The 20,646-nt window shown below is 45.1% G+C and overlaps 1 protein-coding gene across 1 annotated transcript; it reads right to left on the bottom strand.

Annotated features, from left to right (window-relative positions):
• Positions 1–1,183: 1,183 nt before the first annotated feature.
• On the bottom strand, positions 1,184–19,499 carry cyfip2 (cytoplasmic FMR1 interacting protein 2; the record flags this gene model as incomplete). Its single annotated transcript, XM_079228541.1, has 30 exons — positions 19,342–19,499; positions 13,874–14,025; positions 13,626–13,715; positions 12,587–12,664; positions 12,328–12,429; positions 12,026–12,207; positions 11,844–11,940; positions 10,534–10,662; positions 10,321–10,425; positions 10,149–10,237; positions 9,791–10,028; positions 9,503–9,655; positions 9,072–9,211; positions 8,798–8,945; positions 8,279–8,432; positions 7,964–8,120; positions 7,789–7,885; positions 7,609–7,685; positions 7,401–7,509; positions 7,178–7,297; positions 6,880–7,079; positions 6,689–6,776; positions 6,410–6,553; positions 6,221–6,311; positions 4,661–4,791; positions 2,816–2,888; positions 2,623–2,717; positions 2,216–2,454; positions 1,458–1,605; positions 1,184–1,351 (listed from the first exon to the last, which is right to left on the bottom strand). Exons 2-30 carry the CDS (start codon positions 13,988–13,990, stop codon positions 1,184–1,186), a joined length of 3,759 nt encoding a protein of 1,252 aa, XP_079084667.1. The 5' UTR covers positions 13,991–14,025; positions 19,342–19,499.
• Positions 19,500–20,646: the final 1,147 nt, after the last annotated feature.

The following is a 20,646-nucleotide window of genomic DNA, read 5'->3' as shown; positions in this document are numbered from 1 at the left end:
GTTTATTTTTTATTTTTTTACTCTTGAAAAAGCCAACACAATTACCCAGTTGAAGATGTGTCTTTCCCAAATTGTAAATAATATCACTGTATTCATGTACAGAATATAAAAAAATCTTTCCGACAGACAAAAGAGAGAGAGAAAGAAAATAATACAGTTGATGAGGTTTCCAGCCAGTAGTAGAGAGGCAAGTATACCACGGATGTGTAAATTAAAATATTAATAATTAAAAACAAAAACAATTACAACACTCAACACTTCACTTAGTTCAACAGTGAAATTTACAGCGGAACTTGTAAAGAATAAAAATGTATCAGGAGGAAGCAAAAAAAAAAAGCATGTGGGAGGAGGGGAAGATAAATAAAAGCAAATCAAGAATGCGATGTACCTCCATTCCTTTTGAAAGCAAGCAGGTGAAGAAGTATTTAAATGCATCAAGATGATAGACACTGTGGACCATGAACAAGGGCAGACCAGATTATCATACAAATGAGTGAAGAGTTCGCAATGTACCACGATAAACAGGTTCGGGTCATAATAGAGGACACGCATAATGGTAGCACGGGGTGCACTGATGCCTGCGCTAGCACGGTTAGTAGCACTTAAGAGCACCATGTTAAAAGATCTTTATATAACTTAGAAAATTAGCTATCTCCTCGCATTATTTAGTCTTTTATTTAAACATTGTTAGATTTACTTTTGCCTCAGCGCTCGATTGAAAATTCTGAAAAGGCGTTTACGATTCCCAGTGGCCGGGACTTCAAAGCGAGTGGCTCCAGATCTTATGATGGAGAAACTCTTTTGGCATTTGTGTCAGTGGTCCAATCCACAGGTGTGCAGCGGAAGGAATAAGACAAGGCATGCATGAATCTGAGTGAGAGCCACACAGATAGTGAGATAAAAAAAAAGAAAAGAAAAAAGGTGTGAATATACACTTCCGCCTCTGGCCTGGTCCACTTGTCAGGGTTAACGCTTCAAGGATCCAAAGACAGCTAAGATGTAGATAGAGGGACAGTTTGAGAGGATCTGTCTTTGGATTCTTAAAGCCAGTGTGGAGCAATTTACACCTCCACAAAACCAGGGAGAGGCCGAAATTTCAATCACAGCTATGTGTTTTGTGTGTGCGTGTGTGTGTGTGTGTGCTAGTGCGTGTGTGTGTGTGTGTGTGTGTGAGGGGTCTATTTCAACAGGTGGTAGCCAGGGATTGGTGTATAGGAGGTTGGAAACAGCGAACATGCTCCACAGTGGAACTGTCCGTCTCCACCGCCTTCATGTACTTGTTGAGGATGGCAAAGATCTCATTGTTGAGGATCTGGTACTTCCTGATGCGGTCGGCCATCTTCTTCAGGGGCTGTCAAGAAAGAAGGGGAAAGAAAAGAAAAGCAGAAAGAAAAAAAGAATAAGTCGGACAGTATTAAGAGGTGCGAGTAATGCGTAGTGGATAAAAGTTTACCCACCACATTCTTGATGATCTCATCCTTGCCGTCCTGTCTTTGGACTTTGAGCAGATGGTAGCAGAAGTCAAAGAGGTCAAAGCGACGCTGCTGTCCCAGCAGCACAATGATGGCACAGCCGGCCCAGTTCAGCCCGTCGCCGAAGCACTGCCTAGTAGGCGAAGCACGCAAAACACATGAGTTGTTGTCCCCTTACAGTGAGGCAACGGACAAATTTAAGACGTGTCAGTAAAACCAAATGCAATTCGGTGCTCATTTCCATGAACTCAAATTTGGTCGAGAACATGTGACAACATTACAATATTATTGAGCAACGGTATCTCACTTCGTCTGAAGTCTACCGTGTAGCGTTTTTAATCAGCTGCTGATGGTGACAGAAGGGGTTGATAATGTGGGGAAAAATGTAACTCCACTCTTTTTTATTTATTTGTTATCTTTCTGAAGTAGAAAGTGGTAACATGTGAATGCTTTGCCTGTGGCAGTAGGAGCAGAAGGAACATCAAGGTGGACTAAAAAAAGTTGCCCTTACGCTTTATGACATCTTATTTTTCCTATACATATAAGTTTTGAGTAAAAACTTTAGCGATATGTTTTTTTAATTTATATTTTTTTGCCATTTTCACTGAATAAACAATTCAAGCACTCAAACAACTCACAAACCAACATGCATCATGTTTGGCTGCAGGTTGTGGTTGATAGCTACAAAATGAAATACTACAAATGCACTCCTACTGTACACGAACCAGCCAGGTGCCACTTACTCCGCAGTGAACTCGTGCGTGCCCACAGGGATGCAGTAGACAAACTGCATGGCGCTCCACAGGCGGTGGAACTCCATACACTCGTCGACATGCATGACGCCGTTGGTGGGCGGAGGCCCGCGCCACACCCCGTCCTGCAAGAAGCTGCGGATGCGCGTCAGGATGACCTCGAACATGGAAAGGCCGCAGCACAGGCGCTCTTTGGTCAGCAGGTCCCCCTCACGGGCGATGGCGATTTGCTGGTCAAAAGAACAGCCGTGATACTTCATTAGTATTGTTAGTGTTGACATTTAAAGGGGGCAGGGGGGGGACACACAGCTCATCAAGTATTAAACAAAATGCTCAGAGAAATAAAGGATCATGTTTGTGTCGGCCTGCCTTCTTAAAGACAGTGAGGTTGAACTCACCTGTGGGGTTCCCAACCTCTCAATTAGAGGCACGAGGTGGAGAGGGGCGTACTTGGCTTCCAGCCTTTTCATCCTCACCTCCAGACGCTCTCCCTCTATACAACACACAAACACAAGGAGGGACATGGAGATGCTGTACAAAAATGACACTTCCATCCGCCTTGCATTTAGTGCTTCCAACCCTTTTGTGTACCTTTGATGTAGACTCTGGGCAGAATGTTCTGGAAGGGGGCGGCATGAAGCAGGTCACACACTTCCTCCTGGGACTAAAATGGAAGCAGAACAAAATAAAGGGTCATTTGAATTCAAAGAGCACCACCTACTTTGCTTCATGGGCACCCTGAGAGCATGCAGGTACCCATAAGGCAATGTTGTTTTAAAAAAAAAAAAAAACACCCCCAAATACTCCCAAGCTGAATGGCTTAATTTATAAAGAATAATAGCTTTTTAAAGCATATTTAAAATGTTCAAAGTCATAAGAACACTGCCATGAGCTCCATATTCTGACGGATTGCTAATGACTATCAGCTTTATTATGCAGAGCAGGAGATAAGATAACAGAATGAGTGTGTGTTTGTTAATCAAGCCATGGTGACAGCAGGATGACACATCACAGCATCCCATCTAATCTGCTTCAGCAGCAGGAGATCAGGTTTACAGCCAGCTTAGTAAACCCAAACACGTCTGGGTACAATGTCAGTGTGTTAGTGGAGTTCTAGCTATGTGGGGGCATTCTTAATTATCTGAGTGGTTGTCATGGTGACAGTTAGTTAGTTTATTTGTTAGTCAAGACAACAAACTATTAATCAAACTAAATGCAGAGAAGCAGCAGCTTGAAACTAATGATGAATGAAAAGAAGAGCCATGCACAGATGAAACAGAAAAGTCACACACACACACACACGTAATCCAAACCAACAAACACCCAATACACACGCAGGTCAGTGCATTGAGACAGAAATGGTAAAGAGTGTGAAAGCCGAGTAGTGTTACGTAGACAGGCATCAGTATGGAGGAAGAAGTGCAGAGTTTAGCACAGGTCTGTATCAACAACCAACCAGAGACACGTCATCACCTCTTCCATGGAAGACAAGGACATTAAAGATGCTTCACTTTACATATTAGATTTAGTGAGAAAATGTCTGTCTTCAAATAAATACACTTAAAAATTGTTTCATTGTCATTGAATTCTTGGTTAAAAAAAAGCTCAGTAAAAATGTCTCTTTGCTTCCATGGCTGGTTGGAGGTGAAGCCGTTTGTGCCAAACTAACACTGAAGAAGAAGAAGAAGAAGAAGAAGAAGAAGAAGAAGAAGAAGAAGAAGAAGAAGAAGAAGAAGAAGAAGAAGAAGAAGAAGAAGAAGAAGAAGAAGAAGAAGAAGAAGAAGAAGAAGAAGAAGAAGAAGAAGAAGAAGAAGAAGAAGAAGAAGAAGAAGAAGAAGAAGAAGAAGAAGAAGAAGAAGAAGAAGAAGAAGAAGAAGAAGAAGAAGAAGAAGAAGAAGAAGAAGAAGAAGAAGACAGCAGCCCAAACCAACAAGAGATAGAAGAGAAAAAGACATTCCAACTCTGTGTTATTTTAAGATAAAACCCAAATCCTTACCACCTGTGGTAGTTGCCAGCGTGGAATGAAAAATAGAGTTGCATTTCAGAATACAAGACATCAAAGATCGAACACACTCGAGGCCACGAGGTCTGGGGGCCTGGCGGTTTCTGCCCGTCTGATTTGAGTCAGGATGTAAATCCACATCGGGAAATTGGGCAGAAACCTCCAGGCACCCGGGTCATTGGTCACCCACACATTACATCACACATTGGTGGACCCCGAGCACTGAGCATTGCTCTGGGACCACAGAGGGAACTAACACTGGAAAAGTTGGGAAAGCAGTGGAATAAAAAGGGGAGGGGCAGCTAATATGGCACAGATTAATTAATACATATATAACATGTCAAAACAACCATGAAAGAAAAGGCAGATAGGGTCAAAGGGTTTCATACGGGGACATATCGTAGGGAAAGGGAAACTGAAGGAAAATGTCCCACCAGAGCTTGCTCGATGAGCAGGCAGAAGAGGATGGCATTCCCCACCTCCCTTAAACTCTGGAAGACGTCCGTCTTCAGCTCAGCATATTCAATGATATCCTTGAGCTGATGGTGGAAGAACTCCAAGATACCTGCAATGGCAGAAATGGAACAGCCATTTTTATTATAATTCTTTATTTCCTACAGCCGAACCTGCAGCCAAGCAGGAAGCGGCCGCTAATGATGTCATTGATAATCTATCGCTACCTGGAGGAATCTGTGAGAAGTCAGCGGGTCTACCCTGACCCACATCAGGCCCGGAGGCGGGAAAGATCATTAACCGCCGACAGTAAGATCACAGGCAGTAAGCCAAGTACAGAAATGAGTGTACAGAACATCAGTAATCGACAGATTACCGAGCGCGCCTCATACGGACGTCCCATCGGACCGGCCTCTAACCTGCACAGAGGCAGGTGAGGAAATGCACCGAGATGCAAAGTAAATTGGCAGAAAAGTAGAGCATCTTTCTAAATAGGACACTTCTGAGTGCACGGTTTGAATTTTAAAGCATTTCTGTTGACAAATAGATATACTTGATAACTCGGGGTGTATTTTTTTTATCAAAATAGACCACTTATCCCAAACTTGATTACCGTTGCAGCAGAGTTGCTATTTCCCCCAGACTGTGTCCCCAAGCGGCTCATGCTACACCCCTCCTAACTGCTCGACAATGCTGGCTGTTTGATTCTTGTTGATGTAGTGGTTTATATGTTGTCAGCATTTTTTTCTACTGCTGGCTTTATGCTGCAAATGTTCAACTACGGCTCCAAGTAATCTTTTATATTTCAGTAATGGCTCCAAGTCCTGACTAAGCTCAAAGAGGTAGCATGTGCACAAAATTGGAGAGTGGTTGGCAAGGAGAGGCGGCCGAGCTAGAATTTAAATGGGAATGTGTGGGAGTGAAGCACCGACTGTAGCAAAGAATAAATAACAAAGACCCGATTGCCCATTGATGTTATTCTGACTCAAGTGGGGTTCGGTTTCCAGATAAATGACTTCATGCCTTTCTGTCTTCAACATGTCCACAACCCTTCTATGTATCTCTGTTGGAGAAAAACTTCCTCTAAATACATGTTTTATGGCCTGTGACTCCTGGGTGAACTTTACTCTAAGTATGACTCCGGTGTGAACTTTCCCTTGCACAAAGCAAGCTCAGTTTAGGAGTCAAGTGATCTGCTATATGGTCCGGACTGAAGACAACACACATCATTGTTGTTCTTATGGCTTAAAACATATCTATGGGATGAGGGGAGGAAGGTTCACGAAAAGTGCAAGAAGTCACGAGGGCTCCTGTGACTGTATTTTATGAATATATGGGAGACTCTCCGCTCGTTCGGAGAGTCTCAGATGTGCATTTATTTGCAAAGAATAAATGTCCCGATTAATGATTTTACAACCGGTGTCGAGTAACAATGTTTCTAACAATCTCAAAGTAATTAACAGAATGAAAACAGATGGGCATAAACTGAGATAACCCCACATGCACTGTTTTCACTGGCACAGTGGAGACCGTGGGCTCACCTGGAGAGCCATACTCGTGGCGTGGAAGGCGGCAGATCTTGGGCATGACTTCTATCAGGGTCTTCACGTACTGCAGGATGGTGCCCTGTAACTGCAAAGTGACACGGAAGATAGATAGAACCGTAAGAACCAGCAAACTGAGGAAGGAAACTTGTTTTAGGGGTGTAATGGAAAAACGAAGATAAATACCAGGCTCTTGACAATCTTGAGCAGCTCCTCCATCACTACAGCGATGCCTTGGTAACCAAGGAGACGGCAGATGGTCTTGAAGTGGGGCGGGCCCACAAAGTTTCTGTAGGAGCTGTATATGTGGGAGTAGGCAATGTTCAGAGGCTGAGGAGAAAGGAAGAAGCAGGAGACACAGACGGCATGTTAATCTGGAACAGGAGGCAGGCGGGTTTCCGCTACCCATTCTAATTCGAGAATCTTTACTGCGATATCAAATCTGAGTCATCAGTGGCACCATACCTTGGACCCATACAGGTAGTAAGGCTGCACGTTAGCTGGCTTGTCTCTTTGAGGCTCCTGGGTGAAGGGAATGGCCGTACGTACAAAGCTGTAGAGAAAACCATGTTTAAAACCCAAAAGGAGAAGAAAAGAAAAGAAATAAAAGCTGTTAAACAACATGTATCTCTGCGACGATGCACCAACAAACCGACCGGTTCGTGGATCCATTGTAGCAGTAGTTGGGCAGGAAATCGAAGTTGAGCTCCCAGAAGACGTGGAGCGTGATTCGCCCGTAGGGGGCGGAGACGTTGTGGTTGGCCTCGCGGAACATGGCGTCGAAGCTGTCCAGGGTCATGTGCTTGCACAGGAGCCGGTGGGTTAGCCTGTTGATCTCCAGCAGCCACTCCAGCTCCTGGTGGGGGAGGGGGTACAGGGATGTGTATGAGAACACAAAGGAAACACCTCGGCTCTATTAGTGTGTCCAGTTTCGGAGCGCGTGTGTCATCTTACCACGATGGAAGTGAGGTCCTCGCTCTCAAAGCGGCTGATGGCGTGGTCCAGGGACTTGTACATCGCTGCCGAGATCCTCTGGGTGATCAGGCGGTTCAGGTCGATAGAGCGACCTAGCAGCTGCAGGAAACAGGAGGGATGGTCAAGAAATGCAGTAGAAACACACACACACACACACACAAAAAAAAGGTGCACGAGCGAAAGAGGACCGCTTCCCCCGTACCTGCACGTGTCTCTGTTTGAGCAGCGTCTCGTAGCGGTTTGAAGGCGGGTACGGGATGATCACGCCATAGTTTTTACACTCTGCTCTGAAGCGCTTGTCTAGGAGGACGCTGTGAGACACGGAGCATGTGACTTTAGTAGAGGAAGTTTGGGAGGACTGCTACAATATCTGCCACTAATTCCAAACGTAGAGAGAGAGCGAAAGGTACCTTCCAGCCATTGCTTTGTAGTAGGCAAATATCTGATCCGCTAACTTGTAGACAAACTGGTCAAAGCAGAGGTTTACCTGAGGGAGAGAAGAATGCTATGAAGGTGCCATTTTGAAAATAAAAGCAACACTGACGCATTTGAATTTGACTTGTATTCCAGTGACGGTCTTAAGAGCGTACCTCGGCCTCGATTTCATCATAAAGGAACTGCTTCTTGAACTTGGTGAGCGCGTAGTAGCCACTGTCGTTGTACAGGTCCAGAGGATACAGCACATATCTGGAGGAGGGAAAATAGTGGTTACAACGCAGGTACAAAAACAAGACGCGGGATTTGTCGGTGGGAGTTCAGTCTTACTCCATCATGGAGGGCTCCTTGGTCTCCAGGATGTGGTCGGTGAGGATCCAGGGCATGGACATCTCAATGGGGAACTGGATCCTGCGACCCATGGTGAGCTCCAGGAAGAACTCTCTGAACCACAGCTGGGACAGGTCGCAGCACTGCTGCAGGGCCTCTGGACACGCGGGGAGCAGAGGAGCAGGCAGTGACTTCACATGTCCACACGTCTACAGGCATTGCTACTTTGATTGAATGCATATCAGGTCATTTTTAAAGGGTTGCTCCCATGTGACCTTATTTCTTACACTATGCACACTGAAGGTCTCTACTCACCGCTGAAGTTGAGCAGGTGAGTGAAGAAGAAGGAATGTTTGTGGAAGTCTTCTATGGCCACCACTATGGGTCCATCCAGGCTGCTGCGGAGAGTCTTCTTTGACCCACTCTTATCCGCTATCAATGATTCCAGCATGGTGCGCACCATGTACAGCTGCAGAGGGAAGACAAAAGGTACAAATATTTTGTTTTAAACATCGCTCAAGGCACGTTCCAGGGTAATGAAAGAAACATTGTGAACCATTTACCACCAAATCATTAGACATTAAACTGATTATGCTTTGCGAATAGCGTGGAGTTGATTCAAGAGAGGAATTTGTACTTTTTTGGGGAGAAAAAGGAATGTGGAAACGATTTGTGACTTTCAGAATAAAAGCCTTGAACATTAATAAAGTTATTCTGTTATAGTTATTGTGATTCCGGGAATGTTTTCAGTGAAACTTGTTGTGTACGGTTAGTACCAACAGGATTCCTGTCTCTGCTTCTTTCCCCAAGCACCCTGATCCTTTCATTTCTTACCTGTGTGCTGGAGGGTCCGACAGCCCTGCGGGGCACTTTGATGTCAAATCCCCCTTTTGGGTCCTTCTCCCCCCTCAGGCAGGGGTCGTTTGGGGGTTCCCTCACCCCGTCCCAGTCACACACAGTCTTACGAATGGCCTGAAGAACACTGCAGACGGAGAAAAACGGATTATAAAAGTGCTTCAGGTCTTGAAGGGTAAACAAAAAACCCACGAGATCCTTGAGATTATCTTTGACGTTCATTGGATCAGATCCTCACTGTGTGTGCGTTTACCTAATGAGGACGTTCTTCTTCTTGCGTACAGCCTGGCGCAGAGGCTCTCTGAGGGTCATCTGGGCAAAGTCCTGCAGCGCTGCGTAGATGGTATTCCTGATGGCCTGGTTAAACACAGACTCCATCCGGCCCATCAGAACCTACACAGTTTATGACACAGCGCCGGGATTAGTGTGAACTCAGTATTAAAGGAATGATTTGACAGTTTGAGAAGTACACCTAAAAATGTCAATCTATGTATTTAAGGGGAACAATGGATGACATCAAAGATGTTTGGTGCATATCTTTTCATGTCACATATACTGTTTTCTGGCTAAATAAGCTGCATATCTGTTCATATATGGACAGAGAACATATCTTTCTGACCATCAGCTGCTGAACGCATACGTAAAAGAGCGACTCGACACCTGTCAGGGTCCCCGGTGTTTTACCTGCAGCCCCTTGATCATGGCGATGACCTCCACCAGGGCGAATTTCTCCTCGCTGGTGTAATTGTACCGCGTGGCTCGTTCGTACTCCTCCGCTGTGCCTGGACAGTCCTTGTTGCAGAATTTATCCGTGGGATGGACCAGCTTCCAAGAGTACTGAAATAGAGAAGGAGAGCTATAAATAGATCAAACCTACCACGATCAATTTCAAAACCTTTCATACCTAAAAAAATGAAAATTGACTGCGGCACAAGCGGTTCCCCTACATACACACAAACACAATCGACTCACAACTTCCATGACGTGCGTGCTCCACTTGGACAGCAGCTGCAGACCCCGCAGAGCGAGGTCGAACAGCTCTCGGTACTCCTCGTCGGACTTCTGGCTGTCCAGGCCCGAGCCCGTCACCACCTCGCTGTTGCTGTAGCGCGCCAGCTCCGAGATGAAGCGGATGTGGTCCTCCCTGATCTGCACCATCTGCTCGCACAGGTTGTACTGTGGCGAGATGCTGCTCTGGGTGCACGTCCACCTGGGCAGAAAATGGAAAAAAGGTGGAGTTTTTTTGGGGCGCGGTGGAAAAGGATTGCTGTTTTTTTGCGCTCGAGAGCATTTCTGTACACTTTGTATATAGATGACATCGCCCTCTTACTTGGACTTGTTTTCTTCGTAGTGGGCGCTTGTCTCAATGTAGCGGGACAACTCGATCTGCATGTCTCCGAATAGTGGGACCACCTGAAGCTGAGAAACAGGAGCTCTCCCTCAAGTCATGCACAAAAACACAACTCTGGATAAAAGAGATGCTGAAAAAGAGAAAGTCTTACTTTGAAGAACTTGTCGATCTTGCTCAGGTTGATCCTCTTTTTGGCGTCGAGTTTATAGATATTACTCACGTTCCCATCCATCAGGTACAGCCCGAAGCCCATCACCTGACACACGGACAGAGGTGGTTGTTTTACACTAGCAGGGGACGTTTCGCCAGCTAAAGATCACACTGTTGACTGTCCTAGGATGGCAGCAGGAAAAGATGAGTGTACCTTAAGCAACATGTGTTTCTCGCTGGGTGTCAAATACATCTTGTTCTCATAATAGTCCACACAGATGTTGACGATGTCTGCCAGAAGCTCCTCGTAGCCAGGAATCACCTCCAGCTGTTGGTGCAGGCACTACGCACAACAAAGAGAGACGGAGCAACAGGTCACCTTCGCATCATTTCATCTACAGTAGTGACGGGCGGGGAAGTCTTGTAAAGCTTCCTTTAATATTTGAGCTTCAAGAAGAAAGAAAGAAGAAAAGGCTTCAAAGGCTCAAACGCAGCAAACAGTGACATCTTGTGGCTTGCAAACAAATAACATCCTACTAGGAGCACCACAAGTCCTACATAGGAAATATGATTGCTGACACACAACCTTAAAGCACCTTGTTGGTGCGGTGCTTTTTACCTTCATGGTTGATATTCATGTCACATTTCATACGAGTTGCATTGTGATGTGATGGGAGGATGATATTCATTAAATTAGCTCATTCGTTTTATCACATTGACCTGTTACTTAGTATCAGATGGGAATGTTCTCACAGTTATGATTATGTCTGTCTAGTGCCAGAAAGGTATTATTCTATCAACCTGGGGTTCAGAGTCTCACTCAGGGAAACTTCAACCCACAGACAGGAGGAACGGGGGATCGAACCCCCGACCTTGTGGCTTAAGGACAACCTGCTCCCGCCTGAGTCGGTAAATCGCCCTCTGGAGAATGTTTAAGCTTTTAAGTGTCTTAAAAAAAAAGGCAGTTGCTAACTAGTGGATTAAAGAGACCACAAAACGTCTTCATGCCGACTATCTGCAGTCGTAGCCTGATTGTGTTTGCCACAGAGATCATTTTCTGCAATATTCCAGAATACAATGAAAACAATCCCATTGGCTTTTTGTCCAGGAAACCAGTGTGATACTAAATTATGGAGGTCATCCCTGCACCACTTGTATTACTTCCCTATACCTTACGTAGCAAATAGTTGTTTGCTACTATAATAATGCTCTGAATATCAAATTTAGCGCCTATAAGTTTGAAATAAACTGCCAGTTTAACAGTCACACACACAAAACCATCTCAACTTCTTTCTTTGCCATAATCATCTGACCGTAAAGAACAAATGTGTAAGCTGAATACAGCAGTCAGATGGTAATGTGTTGGTTAACTGAATTGCCCCATAAGACGCTTTCATTCAGACTGTCAAACCCTGAAAAAGCAGCCTTGAAACTACCTTACAAATGTCTCGTTAATTAAAACAGCCTTCCGTCCTCCATGTCCTCACATGGTCACACCACACCTTGTTGAGTCTGCACACCAACCTGCGTGATCCTGTTGTGGTTGGCTAAAAACATGGAGAGGTTCTGGGACTCCTGGATGGACTGAGGGTCGGCCATCTTCCTCAAGAATTGAGCAGCCCTGGAGGCAGACGGGGAGAGAGACGTGAACGTGGCTCGAGCTAAAGCGCTCTACTTTCCGATCGCCTTCATCTGTGGTTCACTACCTTTTGTAGGCAGAGTGATCATTCTTGACGCTGCACTTCATGTTCTTCAGTTCATCCAGCACGGCAAACATGTTGATAAATTTGCCCAGAGTGAGCAGGTAGGCCTCAGACACAAAGTCCTTCCTTCTCTCGGCGTGACACAGGCGCTTCACTTCGCTGCAGAAACGTTCAATGGCTTTCCGCTGTAAAGACAAGGAAGTCAGGATGCACGGAAATGTTAGAATGAAAAAAAACTCCAGTGTCCCAAATGAAAATTGTATGAACCCAATTAGAGTGTTTTCCCCTCAGGCATCCGGTCTTACCTGGAAGTACATGAACTTCATGAGCTTGGTGACTTCAGGTTCTAAGACCTCCACCGTTTTCTCATAGATCTCCACTCTGTTGGGCTGCTCGTTGCATTTCACCTAGCAAACACAAGAGGGCGCCATCAAACGGCTTGATTTTGCTTCATTTTTTTCCCTCACAATAAAAGGTTTCATGCATGTATAAGCTGCAATTGTCCAGTTTGGGGAAAATCATATTATGTGCAATAATGAAGTCACCCAGGCAAATGATATTTACCTGGGGAATGGCTCTGGAGCAGCTTCTCCAGGTGTAAAGCATCACCGCATACTCATGTCCTTCCTCCAGCATCTCATTCTGCACAAAGCATACAGACAAAATTAAAAGACATCATTCAATATCAATGCACAGTTACAGGAAATATTCAACTGGCAAAAGCCTGAAGTGGTTTCCTTTAATTCTCTTTTAACAAAAAAAAGAACACTTACACTTACTTACCTGTAGTGATATGTAATAATCTGGATTGTTTTGGTGTGAGTTGCTTAGTTTTGGGAAAAAGGTCTGTGAATAATTTTTAATAAGTGGGTCATGATTTCTGAAAATATTGCTGTTTAGATGTTTTTAATGTATTTTGTTGGCGCTCTGAGCACCACAAGCAGAGTGCCATATAGTCCCATTATATTCAAGAGAAGGCACGCATCTCTACGTGGGATATCTCTCGGAAACGTGTGTATTTTTATTTTGGCATGACCCGTCCCTTTAAGGCACTTGACAGTACAAAACATCTCAGACGGGTCACATATTCCAGGATGAATGGGGCTTGATGAATATTTCAGCGGGGGAAAATTCCTCCTCATTCAGAAGGAGGGGGAGACAGATTTGTGACCTCAAACAGACCGGCTTCCACCTCAATCGCACTTCCTGATTGCAGAAAGTTAAATAAGGCGCTACTTCCCCTCTTCGCCAGTCAAATCACATTCTCCACTCATTCCCCATCAGGGGAAAGAGGTGTACTGGTCCATCGCCTGCCTGATCCACCAGTGTGTGAGGGGAGTGTGTGCGCCTATGCGAGTGTGTGCATGTGTGTGCCCTGCCACGGGCCTCGCCAAATCCGAACAAAAGAGCCAAATGATAATCAATTCACAAAAACAACAAGGCTCGCTTTAAGGGAGTGAGCTGCTTCCCACAGTCGGCTTAGTGTTCACTGAAAGGGGAACAGCAACTATTCAAGACAGACAAACCAATATTGATTCAACCAAACAATGTGATGGCAAGTCCTGGCATTTTTTTCCTTTTTAGACTGGAGCACATTTCTCACCATGCTGGAGTGGACTGTAGCTTGCTCTATATAACGGGCGATGCCGGTCACGAATGCATTCCTGTCTTCGAAGTTGGTGTCAAAGTTCGCCTGCAGAGGGACGGAGAACAGAGTTAAAGGGGTACACACATCCAAACCGCCGGGGATGATGGCGGGAGAGAGGTGACTGTGTCTGTGTGACTGTGTGTCTGTGTGTGTGTGTGTGTGTGTGTGTGTGTGTGTGTGTGTGTGTGTGTGTGTGTGTGTACCTGGTACATGATAGAGGAGGGAGGGGGCTCGATGCATGGCTGCTGGTCCGGGAGGGGCAGCTCCTCCAGCAGGTCCACATTGGACAGGGCATCCTCCAGGGTCACGTGGGTCGTCATGGTAACAAGGCGTCACTCACACACAACACCCCGGTCTGAGAGAGAGAGAGAGAGAAAGAGAGAGAGAGAGAGAGAGAGAGAGAGAGAGAGAGTTTATGAGATGTGCAAACAGGAGGTAGCCTGCAGGTCCTACGGGGTACGTAGGAGGATTGTGTGGTATATGTTATCAACTAGAAGACAGGATTTGGTAGAATAAATACCTCCACATATAGAGTCAGTACAACTAAACACTGTATGGATGTACCAACTAATTAGCAAGTGAACAGAGAAGTTGAAATGGTTCTCCAAAAGTAATGGCTGAATGGATGAAATAGACGAAAACTCTTTTCAAACATACATGACAAACATTATCTAGCTGCGTCTAGACTCCACTTCCTCTTATGTGCGGTGGAGCAGCGTGTCTGTTCCCCCCGCACCTGTATCCTCTCACGTTCTCTCTGGGGAAATGAAGGGCCGAGGCCCTTCACGGTTTCCTTCTCATTTGACTAGAGGCTCTTTTTGTTGTGAGTGCACAGTTCTTGAAATGCCAAGACCTGGAAATGTCTACTTTTATCGATTCAAATCAATATAAGGTGGTATGCCGTCGTGTATGAACACTGTACACGCCTTAAAAAACACACAGCTACTCTAATTACTGTCCTCCATCCTGGAAACAGTACACCACCGTCGCTGTGCCCTCTTCCTCCTCCTCCTCTTCTTCATTATAAAACACCAACCCAGCCAATACAGTGGGAGAAAAAGCAGCGTGTATGTCATGTGCCTCTCGGTAATGTGTGTTTTACGTCTGACCTGGCAAACAGGGCTGACAGGGCCGATAATCAGCTTAATATTCACAGCCAGGGAGAGAGCTCGGCTTCAGCCGGAGAGGGCCAGGGGCCAAAGAGGAAAGAGGCAAGCGGGGCCGTCTCTCTTCTCCTTGCCATAGGTGGACAAAGGGCTTGCGATCACAGTGGTGTTGCATCAAGCTGTGAAATTGTTGAATGAATATAAAATATATAATTTCCCATTCAATACTGGTAAAGTTGGGTTTATGGTGTCTTACATAGTTAAACCAGTGTTTTCTCCTGGAAGTAAAGCGAAGTGTAAAGCTAAAGTGTATTTAGCATTACGTACTTTCCATTCATTTGTTTCTCTCAATTTGATCACCATCACGATGACAAGAGTCTCCTCGTGGGCGTGGAGGTGCGTTGCCTACAGAGCCCCCGTCGCCCGCCGCACACAGTCACTGACACACAGCGCTGTCGACCGAGCCCAATCACGCAGGCATCATCACAGGCGGCGAGCAAAAAGGAGGCGGGTGGAGTTTCCTGTCACATCAAACTGTCTGAGTTAGCAAACACGGAGGTGATATTTGCATGAGGTGAACCACCGGCCTTGAGGCCAAAATTCATCACGGACGGCTGAGTCATCAAACCTCTAATGAAACTTCAGTGAGCGTCACTTACGTGTCTTTGGCACAGAGAAGAATCCTGCCGATGGTAATATGATGAATTCATTTGGAGTGAGGCTGACTGGGTACTTATGTCAAATCTATGTCCTTCCGTCTCCGGTTCTGCCTTTATGCGTGCAGTTGATATTACTAAATTATATTTGTCTACGCTCATTGTGGCACGCAGTACTACTGGCATGCTGGGAGTCAGTAGAGATGAAGATGGGACTCATTCTGACACACTGCAAGTATGTAAATCAAATAAGCAAAAGACCTGCAGATTAGAAATGACACAGGTGCGAGCGGATGAAGACCTGGTCCCTGTGCTGCTGCGACTTTGTAATGTTGAAGTTGTTTTTATTAAAGACTGTCGTTTCCAGTATTCTTTCCACCGCTGTGACTTTACAACTTGGATTCGCACACCCCCTCTGATGCTTTGAAGACTCAGCTGGTTATTTTTAACTGTTCAGCTTATAGAAAATGAAACAAGCAGCTCGCTACAAGGGGTTCTGTCAGGCAGACAGACATGCTCAGTGCTACTAAACTCCCATCTGTGCTTGGGAATACAGACGGGGACTGAAGCCCGGGTTGGCTGAATAAACTTTCCCACCCTGTACCCGTCCCTGTTCAACAGTTGGTGTGTGTGTGTGTGTGTGTGTGTGTGTGTGTGTGTGTGTGTGTGTGTGTGTGTGTGTGTGTGTGTGTGTTCACAAAGCAAAGAGCCCCTTCATTCCCTTCTGGACACTTAGTAACCAAGCCGTGGGCCTGTTTCACACCGGAACAACCGAGTGAGGCCACACAAGACAACTTTTTTTGTGTGTTTTTTATCCCCCAGAAATCCCATACAATAGCACTTGAACATCCATTATATGCTCAGCGAAAATGCCCCCGGGCCAATCTGGCAATCTAGCTAGAGCCACCATACATGATGAGCTTGGGTCGGATCTCATGACGGCGCTAAACCATGAGGATCACGGGGCTCTGAGGAAGTGCTCAAAATATTACACCTAAAAAGAAGAATGGGGAATGAGGCGGAGTTGGAAAAGTACCAAAAATAGTAACAGTAAACAGTAATAGTAATAGTAAAAAAAAGCAGCATTTGTGGAAGAAAAAGCTCGACTAGTATGTGCTGCAAGGCGTGTGTGTGTGTGTGTGTGTGTGTGTGTGTGTGTGTGTGTGTGTGTGTGTGTGTGTGTGTGTGTGTGTGTGTGTGTGTAATACATCTTGTCTGAGAGAAAGAGTGAGAGAAAGTGTGTCAACTCCAGGGTCACACCACTCAGAGGGATGTCCCACTGAAGGCTAGTTTTGTAATATATATATTCATCCTCACAATGAGATGGGACCCAATCGGCGTGGAGGAAATCTTTTGGACGAGCGCTCACACACGATGACATATGGCACATTCCCTGACACACACACACACACACACACACACACACACACGGTCAACACCGGTCACATGTGTGTTCCAGCAGCGTCTGTGTCCCCGTCATGCGCACGACGCGGGCCTGGCTGCGGCATGCAACGGGCATGAAAAACGGGCAAAAAAAACTGCCATTGTCTCATGATGACCCCCATGATGTCACCCTCTACTTTTAGAACCAAACAACAATGAACATCACACACATATATGCACATAAGCATGGCTCACATGACCGAGCTCGACAAATAGGGAGGACGGTAAAACAAACAACCTAAACCAACCATCACCCGCCTTTGGAGTCACATAATATTCCTTTTTAGGTGTTTGTTGTAGATTGGTTGTGCTTATGATAGTGTGCAGTCATCATCATACTTGAAACTTATGATTTGTGACAAAAAAATGGTTTCTGTTCACCATAGTTGGCTCCGCACTCACCTCTACTTCTCTTTTCTTTCTTGGTTGGTCGGTTATTTCGGTCTACAGCCTTTGTCTCTCTGTCTTTCTGTCTCTCCGCAAGCTCAACTGAAAACAGCAGCATCATCATCAGCTGCTAACGGCTGCTTATGAGGCAATAGCTATACGTTGCAGCTTGTATTATGGCACGGCATGTAAACACAAGGCCACTATGACGAAAAGAAAGGCCAATAACCGTATCGTGGGGATATGACCAGGGCTGTAAACCAATGGGTATTTTCATTATCGATCGCCACAAAATGTCCATCTCAGAGCTCCAGACGAAGTCTTCAAATGTCTCGCTTTGGGCCGACCAACGTTCCCAAACCCCAAAGACCTTCCACCGACAATGGCATAAAACAGAGAAAGGGGGGGTTAAACATCCTCACACAAGGGAACCCGGAGCTACTGAATATTTTGGGCACGTTTGCTCGATTTGCGATGAATCGGTCAATCAATTCATCAATTCATCATTAACAAAGAAGGGAACCTGAAGACTGGATTACATGAGCGACCAACAATCTACCCCTCTACAATCTCTTATTTACCGCATATATTGCATCTATCTATCTCTCCTCTGTTGGATTTTGGACTATGCAATAATAATTGAATTGACTAAAATTAATAATACTGTTTTTTTGTTTTTTTTCATGTCGTCACATTCCTAAAATAATGGCCTACGTCATTTTTTGACAAGAATCAGCAATCATTTTTGACAAGAATCATCTCCTCATGATACTGGCCACCTCTGGTAAAAATCGCCTACATCATCAGTTGAACAGATCATGTGATTCTACCCCTGTAGTATAACGGCCTATGTCAAGAGTGTGACTTAGGCCATTTTATTTTGCCAAAGTCAAAAGACAATGTGAGGCAATTTTACAAGCTTTTTAATATGGCATTTTGAAGCTAGCATTTAAGCTAGCTTTAGTTAGCATTTTTGCAAGCATTTTTGTCAATGAAAATCGCACTCAAACATAATATTAGTAATCATAACATAATTTGACCGGAATTACAGTATGCCTGTTGTGCAGAGGCAGCTTGTGCACCCCGATTACATTTGGTCAAGTTTTTTGTGTTTTCTGAAAAACCTGAAAAAAATGACTTGACCCATTATTTTAGGAAGGTGACGATGTACGATCACTATCAGCAGCAACCACAGCAAGTCATTACATCACTGCTGCTGGCACACATATTTACAACTCAGCGATGCTGCAACAAGCAGCAGCAGCACATTCAAACTCCTCCTCAAAGTCACAGGCATGGATAGGTAATAAGCACAGGATCGAAATGGGAGCCAATGGAGAGGTCGTGTGTTCGATGCCGGGACAGTGCTGAGCCGTTTGGTGTAGGAACGGAAGTAGGTGAAGCTGTCATTCGTGCATCCAAGTCACAGGCCTGCCTCCTGCCTGCCATGGTGGCTGTGAAGACGTCTGTAACGCATTGGCATGATGGGGTGCCCGGATGGCCGATGGGTCAAGAGGGGGGCGATACAAGAGGGAGGGAGAGGGAGATAGGAGGAAAAAAAGGGCGAAACGTGATGAAAGAGAGTGGAAACGGTGGTTGTGAAATCGAGCCGGCTTGAGGCATCAAATTATCTTTTTTTTTTCATAAAAAAATTATTCAAAGAACCCGCTGTCAGAAATTCGCTCATGCGTTTTTCCACGATCCATCCCTCATCGGTGCACTTGCTACACACTCCTTCACCCCACCCATCTCGGTGCGAGCTATGCCGATGGTAGCTAACGGGGATCCCATTCATGTGTCAGAATAATTCCGCGACAAAAAACACACACACACACACACACACACATACACACATACACACAAACACACATACGGGATGTTCAATCCGGGTCACGGGACGGCGGCGATTTATCAGCCGATTGGGTTTATGCATCGTATTTGTGCACGGAGAGCTCAAGTAACGGGAATGAAGAGGAGGAGGAAGAGAGAGAGAGAAAGCCCAGCCCTCCAGTCTCTCCAGCCATCATCACCATCCTCTGTAGCGCTGCGGCTCCATCCATCGCTACGTTTTGCACATACCTGTAAATTGCATGTCCGTCCGGCGATATCCAAAGACGGGCGGACGTCGTCGCGGTGTGCGACGGAGATCCAATGTTTGCTGGTCTTCTCTTCTTCTTTTTTTCTCTCTCTCTCTCTTCTTCTGTGCCGATTGATGCTCTAGTTTCGCCCCGCTCCTACCCAGAGCTAATCCACCCCACACAAAGAGCAGAAAATGGCTGCAAGTGCATTTTCTTAAAGGGACAGTCACGTAGATGATGGCGAGCCCCTCCGACATGTTGATTCTATCGCTTGAGTTTTTAAATGAATTTTTATTTTAATTTAAACCTGTGGAGAAAAGAAGCCTGCTTTTCATATTGTTATTCATATTGATAAAGGTGGTGTGTGTGTGTGTGTGTGTGTGTGTGTGTGTGTGTGTGTGTGTGTGTGTGTGTGTGTGTGTGTGTGTGTGTGTGTGTGTGTGTGAGAGAGACAGAGAGAGAGTAGGGTAAAGGGGGGGATCGAATTGTGATCCTTATGGCACAAAATAGGCCCTCCTGTCAAAGGAAAGAAAACATAAATATACTTTAGTACTGCCATATAGTGTATCTGTGTGTCTTTTTTCTTTTATTTCTAAAGATAACGGTTGTTTTAATGAATACAAAAACATATGATGATGACACTGGACCAAACTAAATAGTCAGACCCCTGGTGGCGAGTTGTCATTGTGACCGTATTGTCCCACTTGTCATTTTATTCCTAATAACTCCTACAGTTATAATTGGGTTTAGCTTGTACTTATATTCATTTGAAAGAAAAGAAAATCACAATTTCATCATGTGTAATAATGTGTAAAAATAGATGTATTATGCAGAACGATATATATATTTACCTGAGGGGATGTATAAGTATCTTCAATGTATATTTTAAATGCGCTGTAGGCTTATAGACTAACCCACATATACAAGTATTATAATTATCAAGATGTCTGTTGGTTCAATGGCTGGCTCGATGACTGGCGGATTAGTTCATTGAGTTAATGGTTGGCTGCATGGATGAATTTAAAGGTGCTCATCAAATGCATATAAGTCAATCTTCCTACTACTACATCTGTGCCCATAAACCATGTGCTTTGTCTTTTTCTGTGGCTCCACTTTCCTCACAGCTGGCCCACATAGGTTCTATAGGATGCAATAGTCTTTTAGATCTGCATGATGATCAGGGACATTTTCTTCAACATGTGTTTTTCTCTTGTAGTGGATATTAAGATCCACGTTATGTCGATATGTTGTGTAGGTCTATCTGGTCCAGAGATGGTAGCGTGGCCTGTAGTTTCATCTGTGGCCA

This window comes from Taurulus bubalis, assembly GCF_910589615.1.
Source record: "Taurulus bubalis genome assembly, chromosome: 13".
NCBI lineage: Eukaryota > Metazoa > Chordata > Actinopteri > Perciformes > Cottidae > Taurulus > Taurulus bubalis.
This window is presented reverse-complemented; position numbering and strand designations above follow the sequence as displayed.